Source organism: Myxocyprinus asiaticus, chromosome 27 (assembly GCF_019703515.2).
Source record: "Myxocyprinus asiaticus isolate MX2 ecotype Aquarium Trade chromosome 27, UBuf_Myxa_2, whole genome shotgun sequence".
Classification (NCBI taxonomy): Eukaryota; Metazoa; Chordata; class Actinopteri; order Cypriniformes; family Catostomidae; genus Myxocyprinus; species Myxocyprinus asiaticus.
In genome coordinates this window covers 7,763,785-7,784,141 of record NC_059370.1, presented here as the reverse complement: position 1 = coordinate 7,784,141, position 20,357 = coordinate 7,763,785, and the positions used below count along the sequence as shown (strand labels likewise).

General features: G+C 39.6%; 1 protein-coding gene across 3 annotated transcripts in view; it reads left to right on the top strand.

The window, feature by feature from the left end:
- The first annotated feature begins 1,596 nt into the window (after positions 1 to 1,596).
- The window catches only part of LOC127418039 (CXXC-type zinc finger protein 5-like), a 31,922-nt gene continuing 13,161 nt past the window's right edge, over positions 1,597 to 20,357 (top strand). For 2 of the 3 annotated variants that reach the window (XM_051658370.1, XM_051658368.1), the window contains exons 1-2: positions 9,758 to 10,102; positions 14,158 to 15,188. In XM_051658370.1, coding sequence (XP_051514330.1) covers positions 14,364 to 15,188 — 825 coding nt within the window. In that variant the 5' untranslated portion in view covers positions 9,758 to 10,102; positions 14,158 to 14,363. Of the gene's footprint in view, positions 1,737 to 9,757; positions 10,103 to 14,157; positions 15,189 to 20,357 lie in introns of those variants that run through there. The other variant, XM_051658369.1, reaches the window with a different exon arrangement.

Sequence of the window (20,357 nt, the reverse complement as noted above, 5' to 3'; positions counted from 1 at the left end):
CCACCTGGATTGAGGTGAGTCACTATGCCACCATGAGGACTTAGAGCGCATTAGGAATTGGGCATTCCAAATTGGGGAGAAAAGGGGAGAGAAAAAAAATAAAATACTTTAAATGTTTTTTTATAAAAAAGTATGAAACTCACATGGACACAAATATAAAGTTTTTACAAACTTGATACATGTTTTAAGCCTTGTCAATGACCTTCATAAAAATGTACACCTGCACATTACAAATGCACAGACCTCTCCATATAAGCAGACCTATTTATATGAGCTGCGAGGTGATAATCTGTGTTCCGTGACTGCTGTCGTGTCCTTGAATAATGTAAAACGTGCAAGGAAGGGCAGCTGGTGGAGTTTCTGTTGCCCCCTTGGTAAGATGGTGCCTCCCTTGGGAGTTGTTGCTCTATGCAGGCCGTGTTATATGTGTAGCAATGGTACTGCATAGACCCCGTTTACACCTGGTATTAAGATGCGTTTCGGGTTATCCGATCTCATGTCAGTTGAGACACATCGCTGTTTACACCTGGTCGCTCAAATGCGTCTCCTGTGACCACTTTTGTTTGGACTTCAAGGGGAGGGTCTCTAATTTCATGTCCACATGCAGTACATCAGTCACTATGTCAGTGTGTTACTGCATGACATTAAAGTGCAACAAAGCCACAAAAGACATTGTTAGCACGAAAAAAAATGGCACACTATTTCTCCCAGATGCATTTGAAATGTAATCTAAGCACAAATGTAACTTTTCAAGCAGAATTCTCCTTTATTTTAGTGGTGTACATGTATTAAAGGAGCTTCAGATGTTCGTGCTTCTTATCTGTGTCCCAGCACGATGATATCAGACACACTGAAGAAGATTCGTAAAGTTCTGCTTGTGTATGTATCTGCTTTTTTTTTAGATCTGACGTTTTTTTCCTTTTTAATCTGCACTCAACATCAAAGTTTAAAACTCTTGTTGTGACACAGTGGTTGATTGACAGGTGATGGGTGGTCCGGGATGCATTCAGGACAGATTACGTTTCATACCTCAAATGTGGTCACATGCCATTTTGACTACCTCCATAAGTTGTTTTTTTGATCCGATCACAAAACGTTTTAGACCTCGTTTAGACCTGTATTTGCTGACCACATGTGATCGGATCACCCGAAATGCATCTTAACATCCAAAAACGTTTTCAAGATGGCAGGACTTGTGAAAATATGGTCAAACATTAGCATGTTTACATAGAGGTGATAGGCTCCACAAACTTGCAAAATGCTGGAATATCGAGACATGCATCAGCAAGGAGATCATGGCGATGTATCGCCGAATCGATATTTTGAACACCGCACTAAATCATATTACTTAAAAGTATTATCTAAAAGATTATGTTACTGGTTACAGTTTTAGCAGTGTAATTAGTAAACAGTACCAGATTACATTTCAGAAGTAATCTACCCAAAACTGCCTACAGTAGTGTTTGAGAATACTCTACGAGCCATCCCGCTGCCCTGTCAAAAACAAGCGCTTCCTGATGTGTACATTTGCAGATCAGCTGACCTCCATCATTCCTGTTGCAGTGGCCGTGGCTCTGAGCACCTACCTGCTGACACGCTACTTCAGTGGGCAGAGCAGTCCCAAGAGCAAGGTCAACCCATCCATCAACAAAGACAGCCCGAAAGTAGTGCACAGCTTTGACATCGAGGACATCGGTAACAAGGCTGTCTACTGCCGCTGCTGGAGATCTAAGAAGGTGAGTGACACTGCTACATGCTAGGAAACTGAAATTGTTTGTTGATATATCATTTGATTCATTATTTTAATGGGCTGGTATGGTGATTCTTTATGCCCTGTCTTGCTGACCTCAGTAAAAGCAGGAAATGGAGATAGCGGGATGGTGATTTCTTTATCTAGTTTGATCACAATTATCCAGTTTGTTTGAAGAGTCAGCTTTAATGAAGTTCTGCAAGGAAGACCATTTTTAAAGAAATAGTTGACACAATAGTTTACCCATTTCATAATTTACTCACCCTCATGTATTACCAAAGCTATGTGACTTCCTTTCCTCTGTGGGACACAAAATATATTTTCATGGAATGTTTACGTTCCTCTTTTCTATACAATCAAAAAGTAGTCCATACAGCTCTTGCCATTTATTCCAAGTTTTGTGTGAGGAAAAAGGTCGAAATTTTAGCTGTATCTCTCAAAACTCTTTTGCACTTCCGCATACACAAAACACAAAGCATGAACAGTGTAGTGCGAATCCTGAACGAATGACTCTTATGTGCCAATTCTTTTGAATCTACAGCGTGAAACATACGGTGCAACCAGTGTAGTCCGATTCCCAAACAAATTACTCTTATGAGCTGATTCTTTTGAATCTACAGCACGAAACATACGGTACAACCAGTGTAGTCCAATTCTCGAACTAATGAATCTTGTGATGCGATTCTTTTGAATCTACAGCGCGAAACATACGGTACAATCAGTGTAGTCCAATTCTCGTACTAATGAATCTAGTGATGCGATTCTTTTGAATCTACAGCATGGAACACAGTGCATCAAGTGTAATCCAATTCCTGAACAAATAATTCTTATGAGCCAATTCTTTTGAATCTACAGCACGAAAAACACACTGCAACCAGTGTAGTCCAATTCTCGAACTAATGAATCTTGTGATGCGATTCTTTTGAATCTACAGCATGGAACACAGTGCATCAAGTGTAATCCAATTCCTGAACAAATAATTCTTATGAGCCAATTCTTTTGAATCTACAGCACGAAAAACACACTGCAACCAGTGTAGTCCAATTCTCGAACTAATGAATCTTGTGATGCGATTCTTTTGAATCTACAGCACGAAACACAGTGCATCAAGTGTAGTCCAATTCCCGAACAAATAATTCTTATGAGCCAATTCTTTTGAATCTACAGCGTGCAACATACAGCACCACAAATATAGTGTGATTCCTGCCCAAATTACTCTGAGTAGGTTCTTCTAAGTTAATCAAAAACATACAGAGTGTCCAGTGTAGTGTGATTCCCAAACAAATGACTCTTATGATCAAAAACATACAGCTGGACCCGTGTAGAACGATTTCCAAATGAATGACTCTTGCGAGACGTTTTTTAAATTTTTTTATCTACAGCACAAAACATACAGTACAGCATGACCAGTGTATTCCGATTCCCAAACCAACAACTTTTATGAGCCGATTCTTTTGAATCTACATAGAGCGCTACAAATATAGTGTGATTCCTGCACAAATGACACTTATGAGTTGGTTCTTTAAGGTGAACCAAAAACATATAGCCCATCCAGTGTAGTGCGATTCCCTGACGATTGACTCTTAGAAGTCGGTTCTTTTTCATCTGCAGCATGAAACACAGCGTGACCAGTGAAGACAGATTGCTGAACGAATAACTCTTATGAGACAAATCTTTTGAATCTACAGCACGACCCATGCAGCCGATTCCCAAACAAATGACTCTTATGACTCTTATTTGCATGGAATATATGGCAAATTCACAGACAGCATCCAGACACTTTATCTTATTATCTGAAAAAGTTGTCATCAGAGTCTGTTTGTGATTTTGTATGTATTTGTTTTATTCGCTTGACAGTTTCCCTATTGTGACGGCGCACATGCCAAACACAACGAGGAAACTGGTGATAATGTCGGACCGCTGATCATTAAGAAGAGAAACGCCTAAATCTTCACCGAATTTGCCAGTCATCAATGTTTTCCCTCCACTGGGTGCAGGAGTATCCGGAGATGCTGTAAATTCCATAGTCATAAGCAGGAGATAAGATTTACTTTACCTCAATTGTTATGTCGCTCTCTCAATTTCACATCTGATTGTGAAAACCCTTGAAAACCAGGGACTTCCTGAAGCGCTGCAGACGTGCATCAGCAGACATACTGTATATCCTGTAACCGTGGTAATGTTTTCAAACCAGGTTTCCCCTTCCACCTTCAACACAAGTCATTTCAACTGTTAATTGTGCTTTAAATGTACACTAAAATTATGTTATATTTGCACTAAAAGGCACAGATGAACGTTTAAAAAAGACATGGATTCATATCCGAGTTTTGGGAGGTGGATCTAAGCTACAACGCACAGTGTTTCTTCCTCGCTTCAGTGCTTATGACTTACTGTATTAGTTGTAAAACTAAACCGGTTCCATTTAAAATAAAGCATATAAATATATTTTCTATCATGATGTCTAATTAGGGGGCGATATGTATTTTGCTGTATGACAATGATGTGTATTTTGAATAAATGTTATTTGAAATGGTCATTTTTGTGCTATTTTCACCCTCAGTAGTTATGTGAAATATCTGGATCAAAATACAGAAAACATGGGCATCTCAACGTCTTTAACACAGGATGTGGGAAATAATGTGCTCTACTTCCTTCACAGCAAAACAGGAAATTAGCGGTCATGCTGCAGTTCCTCTTGAAGCCACCAGATGGAGCCACTACATTAGCTCATGTCTCAGACTTTATTTTTAGGGCCGTTTGCTAAGGCAAGCGTCACTACTACTTTTGCTCATATCAGTGGGTTAGGGATTTGAACAAACCCCTGTTCTTATAAAGTGATTAAACTTAGTTACTCATCCCGCATCGTTAGTGCTACGGACATGAATGATATCAAAAGCAGGCTTAAAATCCCATAGACTTGCAGTGAAGGAGGGACGTGGGCCATGTTTAGGAACCAGCTAGGGTGTTTGCTTACTGGCCCAGGTCAAAAGAGCCCACCTCCGAGTCTCTATGATATTTTGGTCCCTAGATATGGCTTGTAACCCTCCTTCAATGTAGCCTATGGGTTTTTTGTGACAACCTGGTACCCAAAACCTAGTAAAGAAGTAAAGAAAGTGAAAGAGTGGGGAAGAGGGTCTCTGGGGGAAGAAATCTGCTGCATGGCCAGCGGCGTTCCTGAGTACCCCCCCCCCCCCCTCTCTGTGTCTTCATCTTTCAAGTGGGTTTTATCTTCTCCTGTGGAGCGGGTCATGTGTCTGGCTGCCAGAAAGAACCATGTGATGTTAATCCAACTCCACCCACCCCCCCCCCCCCCCCCGCTGACTTTTCACCACTCAATTCCCCAAACACACAGACATAGATCCTCAGTACCTCATACAGAGGGAGGTGGGGGGCAAGGTCTTAAAGTTACCAGGGAATTATGTGGCCATAAAGAAAGGTAACAAGCTAATGTTAATGTTTATTCACCTTTCTCTCTTAAATTAGTTTTTGTGGTTAGGATATTACAGAAACCTAAAGCTATGTCAAATGTAAAGTAAATCTATAATGCGGTGGCCTCATTTGGAGGCGAGTTGGAATGTCTGTTGTGCTCCAGTGATCTGCTGTGGCTAGTCTACAGGAATGTCCTCTAGGGTGAACTAGGACTCTGATGCAACTCGAGATCCAAAGGTCTGATCAATGGACTTGCAAACAACACTGGATCAAATCTGGCATTCTGGAAGACAGTAGCCCTCATTCCCATGAGTTTGAAGATGTCGTGACTAGTCCATTGACACACTGTTTGGTCCAGAATGCTATAAAGCCCTGTGAAAGAAAAGTAAAAACAAACTGATGCGCATTGAATGAGCTGCACAAATTAACCATGGTTTTACTATAGTAATATTGTAGTAGCTATGACAGTAATAACCATGGGTAATTTTGTGGTTTCTACGGTTTTATTACAAATACTATTGTTAAACTATGTTTACTGTAGTATTACCATGGGCAATTTTCATAAGAGCATACAAGACCACAAGGTTGATTTTAAAAACCTGTGTACATTTATTGATTTTGTAGATGTTTTACATCTTTGGATACTTACTACCATGGCATATGAATATGGTAATCACATAATATATATCACAGTACTGTGGTATTATTGTTTTTTGAGCAAGGTACCATGGTAATACAATGTTTTGGACACTATTTTTCAAACTATCTTGGAGTACCATGGTATATGAATATGGTAATTGCTTAATAGGATTGTATATTTCAAAGTACCATGGTATTACTGTTTTTGAACAGTTTTCTTCTAACCGTCCTAAAGTATCATGTTAATACCATGGTATATGACTAGTTATCTCGTAATACCATTGTATATATCAATGAAGTATTGTTTTAGACAAGGTACCATGGTAATATGCAAGGGCATAGCCAGGGAATGACTTTTGGGTGGGCCTCAATAAAAATGGATTGGCCACATTTTTGCCCACATTTTTTTCTCCAACTTTTCCAGAAAAGTTTAAAGGTGGCGCATTCAAACAGTTCTTTCACACTTTCAGAAAGCAGAATTGATGCATTTTTTTAACTATTTTGTAAATATATAGTTGAAGTAAAAAAATCATCCCTAATATTCTGGGTGGGCCTGGGTCTAATTGGCTACGCCACTGGTAATACATTTTTGGACACTATTCTTTGAACTACCTCGGAGTACTATGTCAATACTATGGTATCTGAATATGATACTTGCATATTACTATGTTATATGTTAAAGTACCATGGTATTGTTGTTGTTGTTGTTGTTATTATTATAATTATTATTATTTATTTTTTATTTTGTTTGGACAAGGGACCATGGTAATACAAAGTTTTGGACACTATTCTTCGAACTATCTTGGAATACCATGTTAATACTATGGTATATGAATGTGGTAATCATATAGCACTATGGTAAAAACCATCTGATACCATCACTAACACAGCAGCCTATTTTGGGAAAACTTAATCGCGCATGCTTCAAATGGATTTTACCATTTTGTAAATAAGGATAAATGGTGGGAACTTGAACTGTTAAAAGTCGTGTGACTTTATTGCGGCCTAAACTTTCCCGTTAATGCAGCTGTGGCGGACTGTAACACGCACCTCCGCCCCCGCCGCCAGCAGCGCCGCACTGATCGATCCGCATTGATTGTCCCTGACGAGCTGTTCCACTTTCCAGCCAATGCACGCACGCCCGTCTGTGATTGGGAAGGAGCCCGAAACGGAGAAATTTCTGCCGCCCTGGCGGTGTCACTTCCCCACACTTCAACTGGCCGCCTGCCAAACACACAGGACGCTCACAAGAGGTGGAGTGGACTCGCGAGGCGACGAGGAAGAGTGGTCACGAGCGAGTGGACGGAAGGACAGACAAATAGACGCTTTTCTGTGACAGGGAACGTCACTGACACACCAAGCACAGAGAAATGGTTGTGGTAACGACCCAGTCACTTTCATTTCTGCACAAAGATTTATTATCACTGTCAGTTTTGATGACGGACTAGAAAAATAATTCAAAAGTTGTTTTGAATAATTACGCACAAATACATAATTTCATGTAAATATACTTGATGAATTTATTATTCATTTCTATTAAAAATATATTTTAAATAATAATTAATTTTAATATAGTTATTAGGCCTGTTATTTATTATTTTATTATTAATGGTTTGCAGTTACACATATGTTAGGCTGTTTGTATACTTGTATTTATTTTTAAGTACTAATGTGTAGACTATTTAATTTATATAATGTTTAATTAACACCAAATTCCATATGTAGAATGTTTCGAAATGATGCCTGATGCATCATGAGGAGAACATGGCCTTTTTAAGTAATAAAAAAATTGCATCTAATTGTGTAGGTCCCCCTTCACAAGGCCACCAAATCAGCACCAACCCACATCTCAGAATAGCATTCTGAGATGATAATCTTCTCACCACAATTGTACAGAGTGGTTATCTGAGTTACCGTAGACTTTGTCAGTTCGAACTAGTCTGGCCATTCTCTGTTGACCTCTGTCATCAACAAGGCATTTCCGACCACAGAACTGCCGATCACTGGATGTTTTTTTGGTTTTGGCACCATTCGGAGTAAATTCTAGAGACTTGTGTGTGAAAATCCCAGGAGATCAGCAGTTACAGAAATACTCAAACCAGCCCATCTGGCACCAACAACCATCCATGCGATTATCTAATCAGCCAATCATGTGGCAGCAGTGCAGTGCATAAAATCATGCAGATACGGGTCAGGAGCTTCAGTTAATGTTCACATCAACCAACAGAATGGGGAACAAATGTGGTCTCAGTGATTTGGACTGTGGTATGATTGTTGGTTGCAGATGGGCTGGTTTGAGTATTTCTGTAACTGCTGATCTCCTGGGATTTTAACACACAACAGTCTCTAGGATTTACTCTGAATGGTGCCAAAACCAAAAAACATCCAGTGAGCGGCAGTTCTGTGGATGGAAACGCCATGTTGATGAGAGAGGTCAACAGAGAATGGCCAGACTGGTCCGAACTGACAAAGTCTGCACTGTAAAAAAAATCCTGTTAAATTTACAGTAAAAAACTGGCAGCTGTGGTTGCCAGAAATTCACCGTAAAAAATATGGTAACCACATTTCAGGCTTTACGGGATGTAATTTTGATGCCTGTATATTTTATGGTGCATTACCGTTGTTTATATTATTAAATAATAAACTTGAAATATTAACCTTCTAAAACTTTAAAAATCTGCTTTTCACTTTATAATGTATTGTTAATCACGGTAGTAACTACAGAAGGGCACATGATGACATGAAGTTCATCAATAGAGGCCCTTCCTGGAGCAATGACCAATAAACATGTAGTGTCACTCACACAAACACAAACACCATCAGGGTAACACGTGTGAAATTAAAATAATACAATAAACATTAACTAAACTACATCAAATATAACACAGAACACCCCAATGTACATAACTGATATTAAAAATAAGAAGAAACATAACTATTCCCATAAAATATAATGAAATGTAATGGGTCACACAGGGAATTCTGGGAATTATTTAACAATAATTTACCTGTACTCTCTTGTTATACATAATATAGATTTTTACTGTTAATTATACAGAAAATCATACTTTTTACATTAAAAATATAGATTTTTAAAAAATTTTACTGTAAAACTAAATGTATTGTCTTTTTAAATATATTAAAAATTTTTACAGTATATTTTAAAGTAATTACCCATTAACAAATTAATGTTTTTTTTTTGTTGTTTTTGTTTTTTTACTGTAGCATTTTACAGTCTTTTACCGTTAAAATTACTTTTTTTTATTTTTATTTATTTATTTATTTATTTTTCTTATACAGTGTATGGTAACTCAGATAACTGCTCTGTATAATTGTGGTGAGAAGAATATCATCTCAGAATGCTATTCTGAGATGGGGGTTGGTGCTGTTTTGGCAGCACGACGTGGACCAACACAATATTAGGCAGGTAGTTATAATGTTGTGACTGATCAGTGTATATATATATAGAGAGAGAGAGAGAGAGAGAGTTCAGATATTTGAGCATATCCCAATAATATTTGGAAAAATATATTTCACATATATGAAAAAGCCCAAATGTAGTATTTGGAAATATGTGTTCCATTAAATTATTTAAATAATGAAAATATGTGAAAATCAGTTAAAGCTATGTATGAACATATCTTTTAAATGTTTGTTTTACATATATTGTCATATATAGGATTTATGTACAGTAACTATTTGCATCTAGCCTAATTGAGTGGTTTCTTGCTTTGCATATTAAAATATTCAATATAATTCAGCACCAACTTCCTGGAAAGCATGAATGAGCAAATGTTCTAATATGGCAAATCAATCATCTGCTCGAAGGGGGAAAAAAATGATCTGCGCGCAGCCAACAGCCATTAAGAACAGAGTCAACAATGGGCTGAGTCTCCAACCCTCTCCATAAGAAGTGCTCTCAAAACTATACTTCATTCATTATTCCACTCTCATATGCACACACAGAGAGAGAGGGAGATAGACAGCCCTACCACAGACAGGACCTGTTATATAATCTCCATTCATACACACCTCTTTAACCACTTACAGCTTTTATTTATTTTTTCCGCGACCGAAAGTCCACTTCGGTTTTTGTGTGAAGCTCCAAAAATCTATGAAATGTGTTTGCATGTTCTTCTTCGGGAGCGAGGATGTGGAGGTGGGATAGAGAGACGCGAGAGGTTGGAGGAGCCCACGCGCTCGCTTTCGGACAAAGTGCGTTCTGCGCGTCTCTGCCGGTGTTTGCTGTTAACTGAAGGAAACAGCGAGAAGATTTCTGTTTGGGTGAGCATTTGCTTGCATCTGGGGTCTTTTTCTATTCTTCTTTTTTCTTAATTTCAATACAAATCTCCGCAGCGCGCGTGAGAGAGCCGGACCGCTCGGACAGTCACAACGCTCCCGTCGGCTCGCCAGCGCGTCAGTCGGTCGGTAGGTGCGAATATAAAAACAGCCTGTGTTTACACATATGCATATAGGCTATATCTAAAGGAGGAATATTTAGACTTTGTCTTAAAGTTACAATGACATACTCCTAAGAGGAATAAGTTGGCACTGAGATAAAAAGGGAATGTCCGTTCATTTAATCATCACGACGTGTTGGCGCATACCGAGCGTTGTCACCATAGACACCTCGCACGAGACACAAAAGGGATTTTGTTTTACTTTCAAAATGCTCGGCATTACAACTGCTTGTCATTTTACTCATAGTCAGGCATGCATTAGATGCATTGGTGCAACTTTGGCACGGGTAACCAAATAGGCGCGCGAAATAGTTGCATTTACGCTTATTTGTTTCTGCCCATCGCCAGATGTTTAGTTGTTGTGCTGTCACTGTAAACAGCTATTATTGTGACATTTTGTGTTTTTATTGATCTTTTGGATATTTGGAAATACTGAGTGGGAAGAAATGAATTAGGCTGTTTCAATTATTTTAGAATTCCTCATGGAGAGGCGGAAGTATGCTTACAACATTAAAGCCTGCTGTGTTGCGTTATTAACCCATTATGAGTTGCATGCAAACTTTTTATGTGCGGCGCATATTTGTAGGCTATTTAAATCATTTTAGCGTGAATAGCAATATTAAATTAATCCAGGTCTGTTGTAGGGGATGGTAAACGCGCGCGATGAATGGGTTTAAATGAGGTGATTGTTCGACTGTAATGAGTTGACATACAGTTCTTGATAAGCAGGTCATCTCGTTTAGGGAGAGTTGGGCTATTTGTGCAGGTTGGGCTATTGTTCCCCTGGTGATGTCCAGATCTCTCTACGTCGCGTTATTGTCCCTCTATCTCTCTCGCCGCAATACCGGACACAGAGCCTCATATACTGTATGTTTAACCTGCCTGGCGCATTTGACATGAGGTAATCCAGAATTACATTGCTGAAGCTTCTGGTTAACCATTGAAACTGTTGCTAGGAACTTATTCATCTGTAAGAGGGTAAATCATTCATAGAACCCCTCACAACAGGATCCAGGCAGATTTTGTCCTGGTTTTACCTGCAGATGAGGTGTACTACCTGTCTCGAGTAAGTTTTTACTCCCATAATGACTCTTTTCTTATGGATGTGATGTAGCCTAATCATAATGGATATGGCCACGTGTTTAGATAGAAGACAGACCTCATAAAAAAAAATAAAAAAAAGAAGAAGTCTAATAACCTGACAATGTACTTTATGTGGTAACATTTAACTTAACCTTTTTTTTCATTCATTCATTCATTCATTCATTCATGGTTGTGTAAGGGTCAGAAATCAACTTTCCCTTTAAGGGGCAATATTTCCCCATTGATATTCAGGAGAATAATTTATACAATAACATGTATAAATATGCCCAAATAGAGCCATTCATTATTGGGCTTTTTGTTTGTTTGTTTTTTTGCCCCCATATTTTGAATCAAAGGGGCATTTTTGTCACTTTCAGTGTTAATTTCTGCTCCTTTACAAATTACAAACCCCAAATATTATGATTAGCGGATGATCAGTATGGAGTATTCAATGACCAATTCTTACAATTTTACTTTTGAATGCCCTCCTATCTTGAATATTTTGTTGGTAGCATTCATGTTGCTCAATTGGTAAAGCATGGCACTAACAACACCAAGGTTATAGGTTCAATCCCAGGGAACATGTGTTCTGATAAAAAGTATACCTTGAATACAGCGTGAACATTGCCTTGGATATAAGCATCTGCCAAATGCAACCTACATGGTTACAACCTAAAGTTATTTTTAATTTTTTCACTACTTATTACTGATAGCATGCTTAATTGAGGCTCTGCACTTCATTGAAATGTTAAGTCCTTGATGTGCGAGTGTGCGTGTGTAAGTGCGGCTGAGTTTGCACCTGACATCCTGATATCACCATCGGCTCACCCCAGGGGCTTTGTGGCGGAGCTCACAACTACAGTTCTGTAATAGAACAGACCGCCTGTGGACCCTGATAGACGTCTCTCATTGAAAGGCAATTGCTGTCACACGGATCGAGTTTTTGCGCATAAAGGTTATGAAATATAACAATTTAACATACTCAAAGTGTCCAATTCAATAGCCACACAGAATCATTTTTCAGTGTGTCAGCATGTGTCAGTCATTTATAAGCATTTCATTTCTTTGGAAGGACATAGCACAAAACATAATCATCACTAAAACACATATCTATTCCAGATAGTATAATACATAAGTGTTGGCTAAGAAATCAAGTCAAGTCAAATGATGATGGGTTATGGATCATAACAACAGGTTATGTCGATACGCATAATTACTTTGAAATAATTATTTTAGTTCTTTATATTTTTTTAGCAATTAAGGACAGAGTGTGATGTGTGCAGTGAGAGAAAGAGGATTCAAATAACTAATTTAAAGTATTTAGGGGAGCTTGCTAAGGTGTGAATCACTTTTACTATTCCTCATAATTAAGGCTAGGATATACTTGTTTTTCCTGTGTTCTGTTCCGTCTTGCACACAGTCGAGCACTTCAGTCTGCCAAAGTATACACTTGTGACTGCGAGCCCATACAGACACATTCGACACATGCGTGCCACGACTGCTTTGTGATCTCTTCAGTACAGTCAACTCTAGGCGCATATGCAGACGATGCACACAGACGCGGATGGTCCACATGTCTAGAGAAAATGGGTGCACACAGATGGTACATGCGTACTGTGCTGATGACGAAATTTGCGTCACGTGGACTGTGCGCAAGACATAGTGGCACACAGAAACTGACAAAAGGGATGGGGGTGGTCTAGTTGGCGGTGGGCTCCTTTTGACTTTGGCCAGTAATTAACCACTTAGCGACAACCCAGAACACCATAGCAACCATATAACAAGACACTAAAAACCACTGACAACACTTAACAACTGCTTAGCAACCGCCTGGCAACCACCAACAACACCGTAGCATTTTGTCCGCGAGTTTGCGCGATCAAGAACCACTCACATTTCCTTCAGAAAATGAAAAAACTTTGTGGTTGACAGGGTCAGATCACTACAAGTTAAAACAGATATGGCAGTTCCTACATGCTCCTTAGGTTTGGACAAGTGTTGGAAACAGAGAACCATTTCTTATTTAGAGCTGGTTCCATTTCTTTTAAAATACCGTAACCATATGATTTCGGTTCCATTAACAGCTCTCAAACGCGCATTCTTCCGCCGATACAGACCAGACAGCATACTAAAATACACTGACAGTGTTTCCAGTACTACCATTTTGTGGCACTGTAACACTGCGATTCAATTAGCAGCGCAAAACACAGTGTAACCAGTGAAGTCTGATTCCAAATGAATGATTCTTACAAGATGGTTCTTTTAAATCTACTGTGCAAAGTGTACAGGGCAACTAGTGTAGTTTGATTCGGAACAAATGACTGTAAAGAACTGGTTCTTTTGACTCTACAGTGCGGCCATTGTAGCCCAATACCAGAACAACTGATTCTGAGTCAGTTCTTTTGAATCGACACTGCAAAACATACAGCACTACCTCCAAAAAAAAAAAGGCCCTTTTATGCTGGTTCTTTTTAGTGAATGAAAAACGTATTGAACCGCAAGTCATTCACGTTTTGCAAGAATCTGTTCTGTTAAAATATTAAATCATCTCATCATCAGGTAATTTCCAAATATTTTTTCCCCTAAAGTACTAAAAGAATTGTAAATGGAACCATTAAGGAACTGGAATCATTAGGAGGAATCTGAACCGGAATTGTTAAATTCCTTATGATTTCCATCCCTAGTTTGGGCGGTACACCCTCAGCCTTTCCAAATAAACCATGCATCTCATCAAACCTCTCATGCATTTATTTCCCTTATCTCTCTCTCACATTTACCTCTTTTTTTTATCTCTAGAATTATCAGGCCTTTGCAGACGGATCAGTAAGATGTTCATGAGACAAAAATAGTGTGGACCACATCTCAAGCGGGTTGATTCTCCAGCTGTGTACACATAAATTTTGTCTTGGCTTCAATCAGACGAGGAGCATTGCAACTCTCCCCCCCCCCCCTTCATTCACACCCCTCTCATCTCCCTCTCCCTCTCCCTCACGCTGTGGCCCATGTCTGCCGGCGGAGGGTCCATGGAGGGAAGCCGAGCCATAGAGGACGAGGAGGCGCAGGACAGCTGCTGTGGGGACGAAGAGTCGTCTCCGGTGGTTGAACGAAGAAACCGCAGTGGTATCATCAGTGCTCCACTTAGTAAGAGTCTGAAACGATCACGAGCTCTCTCGCAGTACATCGCAACCTGTTCGGCTGCAGCCGTCGCTAGTGTTGCAAATGCTAACAGACTTGCTCAGAGCTCCATGGTGGCATCGGGTGTCAAAGCTCACCCTACACCCGGACAGCACAGAGCACAGGTTGGGTATGCCAAACTGGACCGGGGTGCTCTACTGTCTGGTCTACTGGATTCTCCAAGTGGCCTTCATCTTGCCCAGGCCGCTGAGCTTCTGCGCCGGGCGGGCATGCTACTTCCTGTAAGTGACCCGTCCAATGGCAGTGTGGGCGGAGACATGGAGACAGTGTCCGCTACTGATTCGCTGGGCAGTGTGATGGACTTCCCATTGCTTGGCAACGGCGGACTAGGTGGCAGCTTTCCATATCACCCTGGGCTCTTCATCATGACGCCAGCGGGTGTGTTCCTTGCCGACGGAGCGCTTTCTCAAGTGACGAGTGCGTCAGAACACCAGCAGACACAGAATGAGATTTCGTCGGCCATCAGCGCCAACGGAAAAAAGAAACGGAAGCGCTGCGGCTTGTGTCCACCTTGCCGGCGCAGAATTAACTGCGAACAATGCAGCAGTTGCCGCAACCGGAAAACTGGCCATCAGATCTGCAAGTTCCGCAAGTGTGAAGAGCTTAAAAAGAAACCTGCAGGTGGGCTGGAGGTAAGATGGTGAGCAATGAGCATGGTCGTGTCTACAAGGGAACCATCGAGCTGGGGCTAGGGGTTAGGGGGTAGAGTTAAGTTTAGGAGTAGGCTTAGGGTTTCTGTGCATCTCCAAATAAACAATAACCACAGAATGTTGCACATGACTCTCGCAAGACTTTCCCCAGCCCAATGGTTCCCTTTTTGACATGACCAATGAGCAGTTAATCCATAAAAAACGGCTGCTGCGTGCACAACACAATGTCCCTGCTTCAACACCAGCTTAACCAGCATGCATTTCCCATGCTGGTAAAGGCTGGTTAGTGCTGGTCTAACTGGTGGACCAGCATAGCCATGCTTTTACTTGTAAAACTTAGCAGGTGAAGGTGGTTGACCAGCATGGTCTTTCTTATGAAGCTGGTTAAGGAAAAGCCTGGTAGGGTCATTAGCACATGAGCATCCCTTGCTGGGGGACCAACACACAAAACACAACATAAGCTGGTGACCGGCAATGCTGGTCTTTTCAGAAGGGGTGACAAAAAGCAATGGAGTGTTTTGTCATCTTACACCTTTACTTGTTGGGAAAAGTAGCTGGAAAGGCAACACTGTTGTGAAAATACTTAAACTACTGTCACACTATTGTATAGCCTAATGTAATTAAGTTATTAACTCGTCGGGGAGCCCTGCCGCCTGACAATAATGGCATCATAAATATTGCTTTTTTAATTTGTTTTAGCACAAATCACACTAAAAACTGTATTTTTAGGCTGGTCCAGCAAATCGGAATGTGTGTTTTAGAGTAAACAAACAGTCGATCCCTCTATTAAATAGCGATTTGTTCTTTTAGCTAAAGGACAAGACTTTCCTTACTACAGCCTCCATAATAAGCATTGTGATTTCTCCTATTCATTATTCTATGAGTGACCTGTCTCCTCTTCATGTACTGTCTTAGCTTCCATTCAAAATCAACACAAATTATGGCTGAATGCAAGCCGGATTCAAACTTGTACCACCTGCATGGGCACCACAGCTCTATGCGTATGAGTGACGCAAATTTAGTTTGTCTTACATCATTTTTCGATCGCATTTGCTGATCCCTAGCAATAAAAAAACACAAGCAGAATACATTTCTGTGTAAATCATTCTTAAAGCCATTCATAAAGGGATAGTTCACCCAAAAATGAAAATTCTGTCATCATTTACTCACCCTTATGTTTTTCTTTATTACTTTGTATCCTCCATGGAACACAAACAGAAATGTTTGAAAGAAAGTCATACGTGTTTGCAACAGCAAAACGTGGGCAACTTAATGATAAGAGAATTTTCATTTTTGGGTGAAGTATCCCTTTAAGTAAATTACTGCATTCAATTCAGTTACACAGACATTTGTTGTGCTTGTGTTCTACAAGTGTTGGTATATCTACATTACTCATCCTGTCAAATGACAAACTGAATGTAGTTTTCCTCATACCCATCTCTGTTAACGTAACTTGAGAAGTCTCTGCTTGTTTACAGGCAGGTTCAGGTGTGGAAATGAACACTGAGCCTCTGCTGATGTAAGCTAGTTTCAGTCTATGTTTGAGACACTGATGTCATGATAAGATTTGATCTAGTTGGTTGTTTATTTTTTGTAAGGAAAGTGTTGACACATCATAGTGTTGTGCAGGTAAGGTTCCTCTTCACTGCCCAATACATTAAATTAATTTGGATGCATCTGATAAATATATTATATTTAACTAACACCATGTCCCAACCAGTCGTGACAGACAAGTTTCTGTCCTGACTGAAAGTAAAACTGATATAATGTGAATTTGGACCAATGAGATTTTACTGTGGGCGGAGCTCTCCATCACAGCATGACAGCGGCTGTTTGGAATTGAATACTAGTTTACTATATATTGAATACTGTGTAGTATACTCTGTATAAAGGGGGGGGTGGGGGGGGGGTGTAGTAATTTGACTACAAATAGCATGGTTAAACTATGGTTACTCTTTAATTTTCGTAATTTTCCAAATGAAATTGTCAACTATCAGGAATTTAAATAATAATAATATTAATTTCATTGTTATACATCTAAAAGTATTTTCTTCTTTAAAAACAATGTAGTTAGCTACTTTTTGTTAGTAGCTTGTAGTGTAGCTAACTACTTGTTTAAAAAAGCAGCTTGACTATAGTATAACTGCTTGAAGTTTTGAGTAGCTTGTAGTTTGGGAAGCTTGCTTCCCTAACACTGGTAGTATACTGTTCTGAACATAACCTGTCGCTTGGTTAGACGTACTCTGTAGCTCTGCCCACAGAGATATCTCATTGCCACAAAATTCTGCTCCACATAGCTGTATATTAAACATTGAATATATTTTGATTGGCTGTGATTTTGTTGCTTGACACTGGAAACTTGTGTAGTAGCATGATTTGGACAGTATTTGATGTGTAACTCTGGGACAGGTATATTAAAAATTCATTTGTAAGTACCTGGCCATTTTTATTGTGTGTTTGCATTGTTTGTCTGAGTATGGCAGTGTACATGTTTCTGTTTGCATGTATGAATGAGTTTGTTTTCATGCATGTTTGCACTCACACGTGTGCATGTGTGCGTCTCTGTGTGCGTGCGGAAGCCTCGCGCGATCCATCTGGCCTTTGTATCCGTCATCTGGAGCACCAGGTGTCAGTATGGCCCAGAACCCCTCTGTCTCTCTCATCCTCCAGAGGCCCCATACTGCATGTGTGTGTCTGTTTGTGTGTAACATTGCAGAAAGAGGCAAGCACAGACTCAGCGTAGGTCATTATAGTATACTGTATGTGTGTGAGATGTTGTGTTTACTTCTGTGCATTGACCACTGACCAGGCCAATAAGAATTACAGCAGCAAGCAGTTGGAGGTAGATATGGAGGTGTTGTGTTTGTGCAAGAGTTTAGAGGGCTCAGTGTGTTTGTGTGTTTATATGTTGACATGATTCTATGAAGTCTAAAGCAGATTGCACACTGTACGATTTTTATGGTCCTTTACGCATTTAGCAATGATTTAGCAATTAGCATGGGCATAAGGGATATTTTATGTTGCTCCCCTCCCCAAACCCTCTTCCTTACCTCCAAACAACCCTGTTTGCGTGTCTGCTGGCTTGAATTTTTACACTTCGAAGAAGGAGGGATATCGGAGAATTCGTGTTTGTGTTGTGAGGACAAGTGGCTGGAGTTTATTTATATTTTTTTGTGCAGCCAGAGATTTCTTGGGATGTATAGTTTGAGGAAGTGTTCTTTATTCATTACATTTGGTGTATTTTGATTAAAAACATTTATATATTGTTTTTTACTCACTTGTTTCCGTCTCATCGTAAGCAATGCCCGTGATGTGCTGTGTGCGTTTGTGGGCTGGTTATGTTGCAATGTTGACAGTTAGATTATTCGGTTCTCAAAACTTCTGAAAAGCTGGCTGGTATTGAGATTGCTTCTCAAGTTTTCCTGGTAAGCGACTCTGACGGTGACTGTGCGTGTGTGTGTGTGGCTGTAAACTAAAGCCTATTGGCTATTTTTAAAAATGGGACGAGTCGTTCGACATGTCCCGTCCCCAATTCCTGTTTCAATAGGAAATACATCAAAACAACTAATCGAACAGGGCTCATCAAGGCACTTCTGTGTGACTTTAAAACCTAAAATGACTAAAAATGTATTTAAACAACTTTACAGCTCAAATGATACACAAGGTTTAACAGAAGAATTAATGTAAGTGCTTTTATAAAATTATAAGCTTCACATTTCTGCCTTTTAAACCCTTCAAAAATTTGCCCCGTTCACTTCCATTGTAAGTACCTCACTGTAACCTCGATTTTTGCTTTTTTTGTTGTTGTTGTTATTAACACTTTTTATTGATTCTGAAAAACAGAACAATATATATACTGTATATAAACGTGGTTGGGGAGTAATGGAATACATGTAACGGGATTACATATTTAAAATACAAAATATAAGTAACTGTATTCCACTACAGTTACAATTTAAATAATTGGTAATTAGAATACAGTTACATTCAAAAAGTATTTTGATATTTTGAAGTATTCTGAAGAGATTACTTTGCATTTTATTATCATTTGTTTCATTTAATATTTAGTCCTTTCAGATGGAAAACATTTATACATATAAATGATGCGATCCAAAGTGCATTTGAACAGTGGTGAAACACTTTCTTATGATGTGTTACATTCATACGAGCAGACAGAGAAGTAAGTTTGAAGTAAATTTGGAGTAGAAGAAATAGAAATAAACCTTGTGTAAATTGTCAGCTTTACGCTAAGCTAAAATGCTATTTCTAGCCATTTTACATGCACGTTACCAGGCATGATCATATTTTTCATCAAGAAATTCACGTTGGATCATAATTTCTTTTTTTCTATTAAGACCTTAAATTCTAGAGACTGTTGTGTGTGAAAATCCCAGGAGATCAGCAGTTACAGAAATACTCAAACCAGCCCATCTTGCACCAACAACCATCCATGCAATTATCTAATCAGCCAATCGTGTGGCAGCAGTGCAGTGTATAAAATCATGCAGATACGGGTCAGGAGCTTCAGTTAATGTTCACATCAACCATCAGAATGGGGAAAAAATGTGATCTCAGTGATTTGGACTGTGGCATGATTGTTGGTGCCTGACGGGCTGGTTTGAGTATTTCTGTAACTGCTGATCTCCTGGGATTTTCACACACAACAGTCTCTAGAATTTGGTGCCAAAAACAAAAAACATACAGTGAGCGTCAGTTCTGTGGACGGAAACGCCATGTTGATGAGAGAGGTCAACAGAGAATGGCCAGACTGGTTTGAACTGACAAAGTCTACGGTAACTCAGATAACCGCTCTGTACAATTGTGGTGAGAAGAATATGATCTCAGAATGCTATTCTGAGATGCGGATTGGCGCTGTTTTGGTGGCATGAGGGGGACCTTCACAATATTAGGCAGGTGGTTTTAATGTTGTGGCTGATCGGAGTATATAGGAGAATCAAATATCTGCCACTGCTTTTGCCATGATGATTCAGATAGATTGCTAATTATTGCTTTGTTCTGTGACATGTATCAAGAGTACAGCATCTATAGACAACATTTGGCAAGTGATCATTTTGACAAACTTTGCTAGTTGAATTGTAATGATAAATTATTTCATATTGCTGTGCTGCTCAGCGTGAACTGCTAGAGGGC